This window comes from Rhamphochromis longiceps, linkage group LG2 (genome assembly GCF_057381845.1).
Source record: "Rhamphochromis longiceps isolate RC_006_pf linkage group LG2, R_longiceps_female_GT1.1, whole genome shotgun sequence".
NCBI classification, from domain to species: Eukaryota; Metazoa; Chordata; class Actinopteri; order Cichliformes; family Cichlidae; genus Rhamphochromis; species Rhamphochromis longiceps.
The window spans coordinates 7394897-7413109 of record NC_140558.1 but is presented as its reverse complement, the minus strand read 5'-3'; the positions used below and the strand labels follow the sequence as shown (position 1 = coordinate 7413109).

General features: G+C 38.8%; 1 protein-coding gene across 5 annotated transcripts in view; it reads right to left on the bottom strand.

The window, feature by feature from the left end:
* ldb2a (LIM domain binding 2a) overlaps positions 1-18213 on the bottom strand; it is a 113794-nt gene that overhangs the window by 3303 nt on the left and 92278 nt on the right. The window contains exons 5-8 of one of the 5 annotated variants that reach the window (XM_085416269.1): positions 14390-14473; positions 8217-8340; positions 6191-6244; positions 5276-5412 (exon numbers count right to left, since the gene is read on the bottom strand). In XM_085416269.1, the coding sequence (XP_085272395.1) occupies positions 5276-5412; positions 6191-6244; positions 8217-8340; positions 14390-14473 (399 nt within the window). Of the gene's footprint in view, positions 1-5275; positions 5429-6190; positions 6245-8216; positions 8341-14389; positions 14474-18213 lie in introns of all 5 variants that reach the window. The other 4 variants (XM_085416277.1, XM_085416244.1, XM_085416260.1 and 1 more) reach the window with 4 other exon arrangements.

Here is an 18213-nt window from a genome sequence, read left to right as displayed (position 1 = left end):
GATATCGGTGACTGTTGTGATGTGAAGGAATCCTGATGGAGGGGGATGCCCCATGTGTGAGCTTGCATTTTGTCACGTTGCTAAGTTCATCCTCACTTTGACTAAACATAATCACTGGAGTGGAATCTGTGAATCACTGTGAATACTGATCAGTAGGTTCTGAATCAATCACAGGTTTATTTATTTGTGCATCTTTCTAAGTCTTTGTGTCTCGCTTTGGCTGCCTAAGCATCCCCCGACTGGCGAGCCCCAACAACATCCATCGTAACCTGGGAAAAAGCTGTTCAGTTAAATGGAGCACATGCTTCACTGGCCATGTGTGTCAACGTTGCCCTGCTTAAGAGATCTCGCTCTCCTCAGCCATCTCCTCTGCAGCACACATACAAAGGACAAACAGTACACTGGCACACAAACCTAGATAAGCTTACGTGGCGATCGTGGCTTAAGAGTTGGGAGTTCGCCTTGTAATTGGAAGGTTGCCGGTTCGAGCCCCGGCTTGGACAGTCTCGGTCGTTGTGTCCTTGGGCAAGACACTTCACCCGTTGCCTACTGGTGGTGGTCAGAGGGCCCGGTGGCGCCAGTGTCCGGCAGCCTCGCCTCTGTCAGTGCGCCCCAGGGTGGCTGTGGCTACAATGTAGCTTGCCATCACCAGTGTGTGAATGTGTGTGTGAATGGGTGGGTGACTGGATATGTAAAGCGCTTTGGGGTCCTTAGGGACTAGTAAAGCGCTATATAAATACAGGCCATTTACCATTTACTGTACAATCGCACACCTGAACATAAACACAGTCAGTCGGATGCAGATTAGTCCTGTAGGTGAAGTACACAACACACACACAAGCCTCTGGCTACAGACCCGAATCACACAGAGCAGAGAGCATGCAAACACACGATCACACGCAGCAATCATTGATGTAAACATACAAATAAAACTAGACAACTTAGCACACCCTACAACTACCCACGTAAAACACACGCAATCTTTGATGGGAAGCACCAATGAGGAGAGGCAGTTTATTTATCCAAGCCATCCCCAAAACCCCCCCAGCGACCACTTCTACACCCCACTATGCCTTAATCAGGCTAATTAATTTAGGTGAGCTTTTCAACTAAATGACAATATCCACACTGATTTGTCAATTTGCATAGCTAATTAAGTCATTAGCTAAAAACGTGCTGATTGCCAACAAGCCTTGCATTCACCATCTGTTCCTGTGAGGAGGCCTGTCAACCTACCTCTGGCCAATTTTGGGCACCCCCCCTCAAAAAAAAGAAAAAAATCCCTCGGGTGATAACAGCTGGTGGCTAGTCTGAGACTGGGGAGCACTAATTGTGAGCTAATTAATAGTGTCTACTTGTCTACTCATCTCGTTAAGAGTTAGCTTTCGCAGTAGCTAAGCGGTGAGGTTTTGAATAGGCCGACTCAGGGATGAACGCCTCCCTGCTCCCTTCATTCACTGAGCAGTGTCATTACCATATTTTTACAGAGATTAGCTGTGTGGAGCGTAGAGAACATATTTTCTCCACAGGCCTCCGAAACAACAAGTGTGATTTAGATGGGATAGTGATGCCAACAACAGGATAAGAAGACACAACTGTCCCTTAAAGCAACAAAGATAAGAACACAGCATGAAGTAAGACAATAATGTTACCAGATCCCTGTTCCTTCTCTATTTAAATATAACGTACGTTTCATGACTATATTTATTTTCCCTGATGCTACATTAAAAAAGGGGGAAAAAGACGAAAGCCTTTAATTCCCTCTAAAGCATTGAGATCATTTACTGTTATTAAAAACATGCATGACATAAATAAGTCACAAATGTATTGTTATGTTAAAAAAAAACCTTAAGTTTTAGCTTTATTATTATTATTATTTTCAGTGGTGGATAAATACACATTGGGTAGGTGCGTGAATATAAGAAGTATTTATTATAATTAAATAGGGCTGACCCAAGCTTTGGATTCATAGATACTTTTGAATGTTCACTGTAGATTTTCTCATGTGTACAATTCTGCCGTCAGACAAATGGATTTATTAAACAACATACTCAAATTCCAAATTATCAGTAAAGATGTGTATAAAACACTCATCAGAGTTACTTCTGTTATGTCTCACGTCTATGGCACTTCAAATTCCTTTCTCATTGCAGAACTTTGAATGTTATGCTCAAATTCTCTTCAGTTACAGCTCTGTTGTTTATATACATTGGACAGACTTCGCATTAAGGCTTTACTCTACGATATGTCTTCTATAATATGCTCCCTATGTGACAATCTTACAATGAGAACTAACTGGGGATTGCTGTTTGAGATGCCTGCTGGGCAAAGAAGGAACATGTGCGCAAAACTTAATTTAAACCACTAGAGGTCAGTGTTGCTCATTCCATGAACACACCACCCCAACACGCCACCACCTTCCTTCCCCCACACCTCCTCTTCTCCAGCCACTGGTAACCCCCCTTCCCCTTGTGAGGGTCCACTCCTTATTGTTATTGGGCTCACGTAGGCTTGTGTTCAGCCACAAACGAACAACTTCTCAGACAAAGACAGCAGGCGCACAACATATGTAACCAGCATGTTACCAGCCACGCTGCCAGTCTTTAAGAGGCGTGTGAATGCACGACATGAGTGGTACGGATGGTGTATGCGTGTGTGCGCGTCTGTGTGTGTTTATGTGTGTACGTGTGGGTGGGAAGGAGGTGGTGGGGGCAGTAGTGATGGAGTAGAGAGTGTGCATGAGAGGGAGGATGGGGTTGGGGGGGTGGAGGGTGTATACAGATATCGGTAATAATGAGAGCTGGCACAGAGCCACGCTGCCTTCTAGAGAGAAAACAATTTGCGTGTGCTTTGTGTATATGTGTGTGAGTTGTACATTATGTATGTGCGAGATGGAGGGAAGGAGGTAAAAGAGGAGAGCGAGGGCAACAAAACTAAAAAGACGGCTAACCACAGGACAGAATATAGAGGGTCAATACAGCGTGAGCGTGTGTAGAGGTGACCCAGAGTTTGTTCCTTATACAAGAGTAAAATTAGAATAACAAGAAAAACAAGAAAAGCAGCATTAAAAAAACCACAACAACCCTGCATAAACTGAGAGGCAGCCAGTCGATCCGGCATTGAAATCATTCAACCTAATGGGATGTAAAGTTTCTACAAGTTCTATAATGTCCCTTTATTCAACCCTGTATCCTAGAAATGACTTGCATTTACTTCAAATAGTTTTTAATTAATGAATTTGCCATTGTGCAAAGAATGTTTATGGAGGACCTTTCATTTGCTTTTTTTCCCTTTACAATATGCAACCGTGGAATAATACATGTCTCTACTTGTAGTTTGAAAGGACCCTTGAACTTTTTTGTGGTTATATTTTGCCGACTTAAAGGTCTTGGTAAAAGTCAGAAAAAGATTACGATCTTTGTCAAATACTGAAAAAGCCAAAAGAAACACCACGTTTACTGCATGTTTACTTTATTAAAATTACACTGAAACGATTTTATTTCTGAAGTGTTTTTGTTGCTTAAACTTAACCACAGACACTCTCCAGTGTCCTGCACTTTATACACCACTTTGTGTGTAGTGCTTACATGCATGAGTTTCCTACACTGCAAAAAAACATCCCTAAGAAGCATAATAAAGATTTTTATGGTTTCTTTCGAAGCAAGCAGCAGTATATAAACATCTTTTCTGGGAGATCTGGTTGTTGTTCCGCACATGCTGTATAGAAAAGCATTAGAACCTCAAATTTCCCATTAAGCAGTATTAGTCCTACGTACAAGACAGCCACACATTAATGGTAACCGGCGACACTTTAATGTCAATAAATTCCTTTTATGTTTGGAATTGGCGCATTCTCAACGGCACTGAAATGTGTGTTGAAAAACAGTGCACCAGTGTGGCTACAGAACAGTAAATTGGATGCTGTAGTGTAAATATAATACAGTGTGTGCATAATAAGCAGTGTATGGAATGACAGTGCAGCCTTTGCAGACTCTCACAATGGCATTGAATCCTCGAGGGGAGTGCCAAGCATGTGGTGTGATACTCAGCTGTTTAAGAGGCTATTTAACCTCTAACTGTGTCAAGTGGCCTTTTATGGAAACCTGTAGCTAAATCAGGCATTCATACACAATTGTAATTAGTTTCACACTGAGTAAAGGTGTTCAAAGTTGATCTGAAAGCTGTTTTCTTTTTAAGTTTTGGACATAAGTTTTATATCTGTAGTGTAAAAACGATTAAATGTATATGTAATGTAATGTGTTAATAACACATATTTGAATATGCAGCATGTTTGTTATTGGTTACATTGTTTCTTTTCATTTTAGATGCTTCTTGTTTTAATTGTGTTAATTTAATTTACATTGGCTTATCAATATTTCTGATATTTTCCATTTACTGGTGCTTAAAGTTTATTGTTTAACAAAAAGGTGAAAAAGTTAGTAAGTCAAGAGTATGTATTAAAAAATAACTGTTCTAAAGCAGCTACAGTATAGTTCTATAGTATATGGATGTTGGCATCAGCTTCAGTAATCCCACATCTGCTGGACTTCAGGGATTTAAACAAGAAACCTCATTCAAAGGAGAGCAATCAGTATCCTTAAGTTTTTTCTTGGTTCTTGTTTGTTTATGTCTTCGTTATATTTATGTGAAAGCAAGTACAGCTAGCCACCAGTCCTCTGGACAGCTGTGAGTTCAGGTTCTTGCTCAAGGGCATTTCAAGCGTGGTGGCTGAGAGAGGGCAAAGTGTCACCTACCCCACCCACATTTTCCCATTTGGTCCTGATATTCAAGCCTTTTTTTTTCCTTTTTAAACCTCCAGGCTTCAGCCACTTGGTTAAGCAACAGGGTCAGCTGGGTCTTTTCGAACATGCGTATTCTGACAAGAATAAAGTTTACTCTGAGATACTGAATACTCAAGAAAAATTAAGTATGCAGCTACAAAACATGATACAACCCACGGCAAAAAAAAAAAAGCAGCAGAAGAGTTTCATTCACCTTTTTTACTTGTTTTTCATAAACCTGCTCTTGTACTGTATTTTATGTATTTTCTCTTTATCTTTTGGGGCCACATGTTTTCATTCACGTCCCACAGGGTTTCTTTGTCTCAGAACCGAGACTTTAGTTCCTTTGTTACCCTCATTTGCGCAAATAATCTAAGCTTAATAGCTGCACTAGCATTCAGAATTTCCTGTTTGTTACCCTCTAAACTTGCATGTGAAGACTTCGCAACAAAAAAAAAAAAAAAAAGAGGGGGGAAAGTGGAGCTGATGCTTACAGGTACCTGACTGGAGAGGCTGAAGTTGGTGGCCGGGCTGCGTTTCTTGCTTGCAGTGGTGCCCACACTGCTATTGGCGCTGCTGGCTGAGTTCTTCCGTTTCCTCCTCTTCGTGGTTGTCTGTCGGGCAGGCTCAGCTTTGGCGCGACCAGCAAAGAGAAACAGAGGCCATGCCAAGAACATAATGCATACAGACGGAGACAAGGTGTAGGGGTGTGCGCAGTATGCAGTGTGCATGTATATATGTGTGTGGGGTCAAACAGTAGACGCTTTGACTGTCAGAGTTACATGCAGATACAGAAAAAACATGGACAGAAATGTTTAAAAGGCCAGAGTACATGCACGCATGCAGAAAGAACACATGCAAAAACGGGCTATGCAAATTCTACAGAACCCATGCTTTGTTTTCTTCTGAGGTGAAACCACACGAGTGTTAACATCTTCCAAGACATGCACTAGTAAGAAAGAACCCCTTTTTTATTTGCATAAATGCTCAACAATGGACCCTGATGCTCATCGTAATGTAAATTTGTTAATGATTTCGGCACAGCACCGACTGTGGTGTTCCTCAATCGCACGAACCAGATTAAAACTGCTCTAGTGAGGCAGAAAGCCCATCTGTGTTTGTCTCACTAAATATGCTTTTATGTATGCATTCTTGCACATTCGTCTGAATTGCTGAGCACGAGTGTGTATAGTTTTAATCACTCTGTTTTAGAATGGTTTAACATGCATCATCTAACCTGTATCTTTTTTTTTTAATTCAGTACAGGTATGAGGACTATTTTATTGACATGCAGTTGAGCATCCATGAAAAACTTGCACACAAAATATATTTCAGTGCATCCCGGTGAGCACCAGGGTGCTGTTTTCTTTTAAGGCTGCAGACAATAGACAATGTAAGAGAGAAGATACCTTTTTTGTGATTTGTGGGAAATATTTCCGTTTTGAAGTTCTGTGGGTGTCCAGCTGAAACCGGAGCCAAAATCAGTTTTATTTTACTCAGAAAGTTGGATCATTTCTTAAACAATTTAAGACAAAAGAAGACCAGACCAGAGATGACGACACAGAAAAGGGAGAGAAATAACTGAACATTCAATGCCACACAGATGCTATTGAACCACTGTGCACCACTGTGCAAACTAAATGAAATATATTATTCTACTAATGAGCCATACACGAGTCCTGAAAGTGCAATTAAATTATTAAACCATTATTATTAAAAAAGATATAAAGCACTGGCACAGGTTAAATAGAGATCTTAGTGTTTCTAGTATTAACAAAATAATTTATGTAGTGCATAATTTATGAATACAAGATTTTGCAAATCCTGCCAACATTTGTTAGAAAACATTATTCCTTTTAATCTCAAGAGAGAGAAGAAAACACTGCTATGATCTTCAAACAGATGTCTGAAAATGAAATACATTTTTTGAGGTTCTTACTAATCACACCAAGGGAGATGCTTTCATATTCAGTTATAACAACCAGCGACTCATGATACAAACAAAACTGAAACTATAAATCAGAGGCAAAACAAGAGGAATTTTTATCAGTCTTTCTTCTCTTTTGATTCCTGACTTTGACAGACGTGTGTGCAAAAAAACAGAAAGAAAGGAAAAGCGGGCCCATTGTCAGAGACAATCATTTCTGTTATCCGACTGGTTTCCTCCGATGCTGAACCAGTGACGTACTAAAATCGCTTCCATTTCCACCAAAAGGATTTATCAGAGCATAAATGCGCCCGTGGCTTCCTTCCTGGCTAAATCCCAACCAGTTTCCAAGCTGGAGAAGAATTGCAGGAAAAGGAGAATAACACGCAACCAATAAGGAAAACCCCAATTCCAGCTAAACTGCAAAGATCAGGCAACTGTGATGTCAAAATAAAGACAGATGGTGAAACGGACTCAGAGCCCTGACCTCAAGGAAGAATCAGACTTAATTTTTACACGGCGGTTCAGAGCCAGCACTCCCACATAAACGCTACCAAGCCAAATAACACAATAAACATATATAAATAACTCTATTTGGTATATGATGAATCTTTAGCAGCTACGGGGGATTTCATATTAAGCTGTATTTTTATACCATGAGCACAATTAACTATCAATACAGGAGTCTGTTTTTTTCCCTAAGACTTTATATTCATAAAATGCCTTCTGTTTTTTTTCCCTCTCTGTTTTCTTTTTTCTTTTCTTTGAAGAACGTCGTCGACGCTGGGGAGCCGCTGGCCAGGGAGCTGGATCTACTAGTTTGATTACACCCAGCACTCTTAATTAAAGTTACACAGGTCTGAGTCAAAGGCTTTTTGACTGGTGTTGGTTTTTAAAGACATCTCGTCACGCCTCGCTAAGCATTGCTGTAATTTGCAGCCACTCCGATGTGTCCAAACCCCCCCCCCCCTTCCCAAAAAAACCTCGGCTTACTCCTTCTCTCCAGCTTAAGAACCACACAGCCAATTTAAGCCTGGTACTTTTCAGAAACCACCCTGCAAACATCAATCATAGAAAGCTAAGAGGCTCGTTAAGATTGGCAAGGCTGAGATTCAAGAGGCAACCCTGAATTCTGATTAATTTCATATACCTGACAGGCAAAACATATTTATGGGATTAAGACATATAATGGCAAATTTGGGAACATAAATGATGCAATGAAAACACATTCTGAGTGAAAATATTCAGATTCCCACACAGAGAGTGACGGGCTGGAATTAAAAGCTGTTAAAAGGAAGAATCTTAAAAGCTCAGTAGAGGAAACAATTAGATCTTGGGCTTGGATCTGAACATTTAAGAAGATGTTGTCATTATCCAATCTAGTTAATGCCACTTGGAACATCAAATGTTCACTTTCAATTAATTATTATTACATGAACTGCACAGTAAAACAGCTTTAACTGAAAACACATTCTTCTAAATCTGTGTATAAGGTAATGGGTAGTTACCTGGTGGGGCTACCATTCTCTGCCATTTTTGGAATAGGCATGTCTTGAGACAGTCCCGGGGGCTGAGGTTGTAGGTCTTGTGCCTTGACATGAGCTCCTGCATGGGCTCCAGGATGACACACAACTGCAAACACAATAGCACAAGCCACACACTTCGTTAGAGGAGACAGACACTGTCATCTTAATGCCGCTGCTGTTCTTATTAAGGTAAAAAGAACAAACAAACATAAAAATTATGAGTTTGTTGTCTAATTAATCATGCACATACAGATTGGGAGTTATTCATTAGGCAGTAAATCTAGGTTTTATGGATACTATTAATATAGTACCTTTAGAAAACAGGTTACTATTAGAAAGTGTTTCACAGAGAAACAGAATGATGTGCAGGGTAAGGCTTTTAAATATAAGCAGTCTTTGTTGAGCTGTTTATAATTCATAGAAAATTCAAATTCATGCACACAAACTTGGACATGTGTGTGTCTGAGTGTTTCTGCTTTAGACACAGCCAACTCAGACTGGCCTCATCGTTCCCACACTGTCCTCCAACAATATTCTGCTCTTAAGGAGACTTTAAGTACAGTATTCATCTAGGGGAAAACTGTAAATCTCTGGTGATATCTTGTAGGAGGAATCAGGGGTCGTCTTGTCATTTTAAATACATCAGGATAAGCTTATCCAGATAACATCTGGATAGCATTACAAGTTGGTCAGCCCAACTTGTTCAGCAGCAGTAACCATCCAGATGCTTGTTGGTGTAGCTGGAGGACAGCCATTGGCCAGTTGCAGGCCTGCCTGCATTAAACCAATCACAGGAAAATACTAGGATCAAACTCCAGTCAGCTAGCCTGGTTCATATCCTCTAACTGAATAAAACGGTTCTGTTTTTCTGACTCACTTTTGTCTGTCTAGGAAAAATTGAGCATTAAACGTTCTGCAACATCCATCCATCTATTTTTGTAAACTGCTTATCAAACTTGGGGTCACAGGGAGGCTGAAAGGCAGGTAAACCCTGGTAAGGTCACCAGTTAATCACAGGGCTAACAAAGAGAGATAGAGAGCCATTCAAGCTCACGTTCACACTGACGGCCAAATTAAAATTATCAGTTAATCTAACAAACTAGTCAAAATGTTAAAACTGGTTAATTTCTACATGGAATATTTTTGTTCTTTACTTCTCAGGACTAGCTGACTCTGGAGGTTGCACATGCAGGTGCTATGTGGAATAGATCCCCTCTGGTGGTGTTGCAATTTGCAGCCACGGAGTGCACTGCTTATAAGAACTTGAAATTGTCTTAAGTGAAATAGATGTTCTCCTGACACAGGCTACAATTAGATTCTGACCTTATATTACATTCTGGTCTGAAAAATCTACCCCGCAGAACAACTTGAGGCTGATTCAAAAACACAATACTTAATTGCCATCTTTAACACGTTCACATAAGCACTTTCCGATCAAGGCCTGCATCAACACAGTGGCACAATTTGCTTTTGAAAACTGATAAATGAAAAGAATTTTTGTCCCTCCTAGGGAAAAAGGGTTTTGTTTGAGTTAGGGCATCACAAAGTTTGACTACAATAACTACAATAACTTTTTGGTTAAAGTTAGAGAACAATGATGAACGTTGTTAACAAAAAACAGAGTAAGCAGGAAATAGAAAATACATTAAAAGTGAGCGACATGGCAATAAAAGTTTTATAAATGAAAAAAATAACCTGTTTTCTATGCCAGTTGTGTTGTTGGTGGAATACAGAAGAAGAAAAAAAAATCACAATTACAGTGCTTTGGTAATTGGGTAGAGCAATTTGGAGACAAAGCTAGAGAGGTGAGGCTGAGGTGGAGTGGACATGTGTACAGGAGAGATAGTGGCTATATTTGGAAAAGGATGTTGAAGACAGAGATATCATGTAGAAAAGAGAGAAGGCTGGTAAATATAGTGAAATGCAGAAGGTGGTGTGACCGACAAGGATGCTAGGGATAGGATGAGATGGAGACAGATCATGAAAGAAGGGAAAAAAGAATTAAGTATTGAAGTATTTTGGTTAATATTATAATCTTGATCGCTCACATTATTCTCGACAAACGTGTGTTTACTGGACATTGAAAAATGGGTGTTTTTACATGGTACTTTCATAAACTTAACTTTAAATGTAAGAGATAAATGAAAAAAAGAGGTGGATGTGGGGGTGTACACAAGGTTTTCACTGGGATTTAGGAGCAGACAAGGGGGTGTTTTTGAGCTTAAAACCTGTCTTGTAAGCTGGCCTGCAGACCTTCACTTTGGAGACAGACCGGGGCTAGACAAAAGCAGAATACTTAATAAACAAGTAACATAATATTTACTCATATGCTTTGATATCAACGTGTTTCATGCCTTACTTCCACGTATGGTTTGACTTGTACACATGACTTATTACACATTCATATTTTCAGACACGTGTTTTTAAAATGCAGGGAATTCCGTTCTGAGCATAATGAAGTCCTTGCCAAAGAGACACGATGTGCAGAGCTGTCAGCACAGCAGTCACAAGTAGAGCTGAAGTAACAACCAACCAAAAGTAGATGCCAGAGAGAGACGCCAAATGAACTTTTTCAAGATATTTCTTGTTGATCAAAAGCTCATGTTGGCTTGAGCTAAACTAAACAGTGAAACAGCTTGGACTTTCAGGGAGAGTTGAAAAGTGCCCCAGGGTATGCTCAATCTAAAACAAAAAAAAAACCAAAGCAAAATGAGAGCATCATAGGAAAATATTTTATCTCTTGTTTTATCTAATTTATTTTGTTTTCAATATCACAATCAAACATCCAAATTATATATTAGAGCCAATTAATTGCTCGGTTATAACTGATGCTGTAGAGAATGAATTCACACTGGCTACCACGCAGGTAGCTAGTGTATCCACTTCTTACTTTAACAGAGATGTACATAAAATGTATCCATTTTCTTGTAGTATGAATTGTCATTTTTTCAGCCACAATGATCAGTTGGCACTCTGAACTCTTTTAATGAAACTATACAGCTAAAGTTAAAACTCAAACATAAAAGCATAACTTTCATGGATTCAAGCTTTTAAAACTTATTTTGTGTAAAGTTACCAAACTTTAAAGCATTTTTAAATCAAATTTTACTGTTGATCCTACAAGTGTTTTTTATGTCCTGAAGACCGATGAAGTGCCCATCTCCCAATTTATTTAGATAGCAACTTTAAAGTAATTGCCCACATAACTGCTTAGAGGTGTTAGCAAGATGGCTACGGAGTGGCGAAAACTGCCTCTAGGACTCTACTGCTGGAGTTATATACCATAAAATTGCTTCTACAGGTTCTAATTCCTATCAATGTTCATAGCTAGATGGTTTTATCTATATAACACAATCATATGCTGCCACTGGACATTTACTGAAACAACTGCTGCTAGCTTTTGTTCCAAGATGCATTTAGGAAGACTGAAGTAACACATTTCACAACATGCTAGAATCATACAACAAATAATGTCTTCAGTCTGGTGTCAGTCATTTGGGCCACTGCAGCTTCATAACTATAGTGCTGCCAACCGGAAAACGAATAGTTGTTTCTACTGTATCCCAATAAGATTGTGATACAAGGTGAAAACTGCTGCAGTCAAAGTAGGCGTGGCCTAGTAGGTTGCTCAAGGGCACTCTAACAGTCATTACTGAGAGAAAGGAGACTATTAATCATTCACTGCATGCTCAAATGATCTCATGTGACCTTCAGCATCACACCATTCCTGCTATTCTGATGTCAATTCTAATCAACATGCTCATCCCATCTTCAGATGTACTGTACAGCAACACAGAATAAAAAAAGAAGAAGAAAAACTAAGAAAAGTTTAAAGTTTGAAGGAGATTTTTATCACGGGCTGTATGTGTTATCTACACTGCTCCTTTGATTACCGTACAATAGCTTTGGAGGCTTTTATTCAAGTCGACAGCAATACCAGGAATCATGTTTTACCATGATGGATATTCAAACCACTGACCAGACAGGGGCTTTAAACTTAGTCATTCTAACAACCATAGACTCAGCTGCTAACGCCAAATTATCCTACATAAACATAACCACGTCTGTTGCTTTTCCCTCTGTTAGGACGGCAGTGTTTTGATGCCATGCCGCTCGAGGTAAAGTGAACATCCCTGTAGCAGACTAATCCCATGTTCTCCTCTGATAGTTCCCTTCTGACACAGTAATATCCCTCCCCAGCTCAGCCAACAAGCCCTGGCTCTCAGCCTGAAAACAAGGGCTATTTTCAGGCTGAATAGTAGGAAGTCGGCAGCTCCAATACATGGAAAGGCTTAAATACTCCAAATGAAAAAAAAAGAAAGTGTGTGTGTGTGCCTCTGTGAGTAAGAGAAAGGCCGGTTGTAACCCCTAAGCCAGGAAACTGTCAGTCTCTTTAGAAGGACTGATAAACACTGGGAAAGGTCTTTTCCAGACACACATTATTGCTAGTTTAATGTGAGGAAAGGGTGTATTTTACCTTGACACCTTCAGATAACAGTAAGGGGAAAATATCATTTGCAAAGTGAAAAATAGTGACTACACAGCAGTGATTCCCAACCTGAATATCAGGACTGCTACAAGAGGTCAGACAATGAATCTAAAGGGATCGTAAGACGGTTAATTGGGTGTTGGAAAGAAAGGAAATCAGTTGGCAGTTGTTCTTGTGAAAAATAAGAAATGAAACTGTCTAATAAAAGCAACCTAAAAATCACATTTATCAGCTGAAATGGGATCATAAATCTATGCACCTATAGAAAACAGACAGATTCACCGCTACAGGATAAATGAGTCTTCAGCCTTCCTGACGCCCCTTTAAACCGAAAATTTCTCGCAAATATTACTATTTAACACATGAAATAATGTGCAGCTTGTTTTCATTATTACTGAAATTCAATTAAACCTCAAAACAACGCTAAATCATTTGTTGTGTTTCACATTTTCTGTTCCATTTGAAATAAAACCACACTGTATTCTGAAATACATCTGAGGTTCGGAGGGCTGACACAGTTCGAGTCAAGCTGCGACTGTTTAGACACAAACAGCTTAACCTCTTCCATGAAATGCATGGTGTCAGCAAACAGAAAGCAAGACACAATCGTTGTTTCATTTGCCAAGCACTGACCAAATGAATCAACAAAACAGAGAAAGACCAGAAACTAAAGCTTTAGCAACTAATTACAGATACTTGAATTTTTTTTTCTTTTTCAGCCACATAGCAGCTACTTTCTGTATCGACGATCATTGTTATAGAAAAACAAAAACAGTCACCCTGCTCCCTCTCACCCCCTCTGTGTGTCTTTCTTCACTCAGTTATTATAAGCAGCGGAGGTGCCGTTCCCTGATTCGCGCGCCATTTCACAATTATGAGTCTCAACAGGGAGCGTTCATTAACGTTATGCTAATTTTCTGTATCCAATTAATTCTTCCCTCTCCCCGTCTCTCTCCCGCTCGCTCTTGTTCCCCCATTTGGAAATCGTAGCTGTCAGTCAACTGTGGTGTCGAAAAACACAAACAGAGCGTTGTGAAATAATCACTAATGTATTCAGTCGGCTTATACTTCCCATTTCCGTAAATTATATTGCTGCGGTCAGGTACAAAAACACGTATATGCAGACAGTAAAGAATAAATAAGTACTTCTTTTTGTTTTGATGCCATGCACTTTTGAAATTATACGCTTAAGTTTCACTGTGTTCAGCACATAAATAACAGCAGCAGCTAGTAAAAAAAAGAGAAAATAGGTACATTTGCACTAACAGTATAACTGAGGAGTGGAAACAATGTCTAGAAATGATGTTCAAGTCAAACTTATATATTCAAACAGTCAATATATCTGCAAATAGAAAAGATTAATCGTAGCCCGTATAATGTAATAGTGCCAAAAGATCACATTAACGATGACAAAACATGAATATATAAGTTTATTCAGTCTAAGCATACAAGATACTTAGAAATTATGAGAAACATGAATTACTGTGTTTAAATATGGACAAGAATTGCTCCTCAGTGCGCATCAAGTGTGACAAGATGAGAAGAAAAACAAAAAGCAGAATGACAGTCATAGACATTGTCAGACAGACACACATTCATACACACACACACACACACACACACACACACACACACACACACACACACACACACACACAGTACTTACCCTGAGGTAGTTGAGGGTGAAGTTGGTCAAGCCCATGCGAGTGATGTTTTTGGACAGTTGTTCCAGCACCTGAGGGTCTTGTGCCTAAAGTTAGCAACAGAGAAATGAAAAGTAAAAACGAGTTATATAAAGTATAGTTTTACTTTATATCTATACACACACACACACACACACACACACACACACACACACACACACACACACACACACACACACACACACACACACACACACACACTTAATTTTTATGTTTGTAATCCACAAAACGAATTATCTACAACCAATTAGGCTAATTGGCATTCACTGGTTATGCACAATCGACACCCTCCAGTCATAAATACACCTACTTAACACTGTTACTACAGTTGTGCCCTGAACCTGAATAGAAGCTTTTTTTGGATTTCATTTCACACTCTTGTCAATTTGTGAGCTAATTAATCAGTATTACTTTGTCATTTCATTAAAATTTAGACACCGTTCCGTTTTATTCTATCTTGAGTGGGTTTGATGATGTTCCTCGACGTATGTATAACGGCCCGGCCTGGAAAGAACATTTACAAAAATAATGAGAACTGTCTGAAAGCTATAGCCAAAATCTGCAGATGCAATCCATAATTTATACTTTTATGAACTGCGTATATGTACAGAGTGATCAAGATGTCAATACGTGCACAAAAGATTAAGGACTGACCCCATACAAATCATTAGAAAAACTGAAATACAGCTATAATGTTACAGTATGAGTAGGAGGGAAGAAAAGATCTTAAATGAGAAGAAAGTTAAAAACAAAAAGCCAAACAGCAATTATATGAGGGCGTCTAAAAACACACGATTATTCGCTAAGCTTGTTTGCCACACCACGAGTGAGCATTCAAATCATAAAAAGCTGAAGGTATCGACAGAGCAAAATATAGCCCAGCCTGAGCAGAAGCAGTGAGCATAGTTGCATTTGGAGCCTCATGAAAAATGCATAATTCTATCTCCAGTCACATCTCTGTGTGGAGCAAGTCAAGAGGGAAGCGAGGGAGTCCTTTTGTACCATCAGCAGACCAACATGAGTGACAGGGGGACTGAACTAGTGCACATTATTGGCAGCCAGCGGATTGCCATCTGAATTACTTCACTCATCAAGCAGAATTAGGCTGAGTGTACTGTATACAAGTTTGTCTTGGCATCTCTTGTGCAGAGATGTTTCAACAATTTGTGTAGTAGTTAAATGCTGGCACATATGGTGCAGGGATGACAGAGGCACTCAGTTCAAGAGGCCACACAAACAACAGAGTACAAATTCGGAGCCACATACTCAGAATTTAAAATGCGTGGCAGTGGTCCAAATATAAAAGTTTAAACAATGAAGAAAATGTCAGTGGGTATGTGCAGCAAACTTAAAGTGAGAGGACACAGGACGCTGCTCAGCAGTGGGGAAACCTAATCTACTGAAGCACTTAAAATGCTAAAATACTCCTTGTAGATTAAGACAAATGATGACCTCATAAAATATCACACGACCAGGCCGTGCTTGCTGTGCTTAAATCTATCTTTGATGCAACTTCCATAATTATTATGATGCTTCACTGTACTATAAGTTTTGTTATTTTGCCTTTTAAAAAACTGTTTGCGTTCTTCCTATCGTGTATATGTCCCAGGTTTATGTTATTTAAAGGCATATCTAGGAAAGGCCATTGCAAATAAACTTTTAGACTCTCTAAATAACACAACAATAAATAACAAACAGTAAAAAAGACAAAGTGTGCACACATTGAAGCAAAATCTTTTAGGTAACAGCCCAAATTTGTTAAAAATAAAAGGAAAAAGAAGAAAAAGAAAATCATAATATGTATTCAAAGACGGGAAACTCTTCACAGTATTTGGATCCAATTTAAGACAGGTATGTGTGCCTGAAGAAAATACGACTGATTGAGACGTTGCCTTTGTAGGAATGCTTTAAGAATTAAAATTATTAAATAGGAGCCAAATGGTGTGCAAATGTTTTTTTTTCCCCTTTTGAAACCAGGGATTGAGTAAAGGGGGGGACCTGGGGTGACAGTGTCCCACTATTTAATCTTAAATAATATTACATGCAGTGAAAGCCTATTAGTTACCAGCAGTATGGACTCCCTCCATGCACATCACAGTGGGTTAGTCCACTGCTTGACATGTTCTAACTCCATTGCTTTGCAAACCCTCAACAAAGGATATTTACTTCTACTAAAATTACAATTCTTTACTTTTGTAACCAAAAATATATTTAAATAGTTAATTCTTTTTGCTTGGTTTTTATTTCTAGTAAAAATGTCAAATGTACAAAAAACCTCCCAGAAACACCCCTGCTTGTAATGCCACAGTGTAATTGTGTATTCTGACTATGTATAGTCTTACTTAAGATCCAAATACTTTTTCTACCATGCTCTCTCCAGTTGCAGAAGATATTAGGACTGTCTCTATTAATTTTACTCAAACAATGCACTGTATCAAAACACACAGTGCATATAGTATATGTCTCCTTATGCACTATAGATTCTGCAATAGCCATTTCATGGGAGTTACTGTGCATTTATGAGTTGTCCCCACAATATTTGCATTATTGTATATTTGTCATACTCCCACAACATGGACATTTACTTTCCACCAGTGATGCAAGTCCATTTATTCATTGATTGTAATTAGTTATGAGTTGCCTTTATTTTAAAAGAACATTTCCATTTTTATCGTCCCTTATTTCTTCAGCAAAAAAAAACATTTATCAGACAAATATTTGCTGATTTCACTGATAAAATTGCAAGCTACTGTAGATTAATGTATTACAATTAAAGATCAATCCAAAAAAGCTGATGCAAATTATTATAATAGAACTCAAAAGTTTCCAGATGTAGTTTTAAACACAGTGGCCATACATAAATCTGTCCTTGACGAGGCATAACAACAAAATGATGTTTTGATTATTTATAATACAGCACTGTTTATAGGGTCCGCTTGGTATGATGGGTACAATTACTCCTAACTCTGTATGAATATGTGTCTGTCCCGAGTATTTCAACAGTGGAGATGGAACATATTGAAAACTAAATGATCAGGATACGACGGTGCTTTTTAAAACATACATTTCAATCTAAACTAGAAACAAACAACTTCATCAACCAGTTTCTGAAGATTTAGTTTCACTGCTGGCAGTCACGATGGCGGAACAAGACCTGAATAATAAGCTGATACACCTGTCACTCAAGTAAATGAGTGCCCTCTGTAATGGCACTCCTAAAAGCCATCATTAAAACAAACACATGAATAAAAGTACAAGTAAAATTTAAGCAAAAAGAAACAGAAAAAAGAGAAAGGTTTGCTTCTGATAGCTTCTGCATTGAGTGGACTTTGCAGGAACTTTAAATTACAGCTTTAAAGATTTTGCAGAAGAATTGAGGGGAATTTTGTTGGCTTCATTATTATCATCTTTCTGAACTGCACGCACGAAAACTGAGACACACCTGGGTCCCAGTGATTACTGGTGTACCCACCTTTATCCTGCTAAATTCTAGCAAACTATTAATTCAGGTTTTAAAAGCCTTTAGTGTACTTCTTTGTGCTTGTCTGCACTGGTTAACTTAAGTTGAAATACACCTTTTAGATGTTGCTGAACTTGATCTTATTTCTACGTAAACACATTTAGATGTACAGCCTGTACATACTTATAGTTATAGAATATTCATAACATACTTCATACTGTGTACACTATAACATACCATAATAGACCCATTTCTGTAATATCTATATTATTGCGAATATATATTGTAATATATCTATATCATGGCTAAAGCCCTTCTGGATGGATG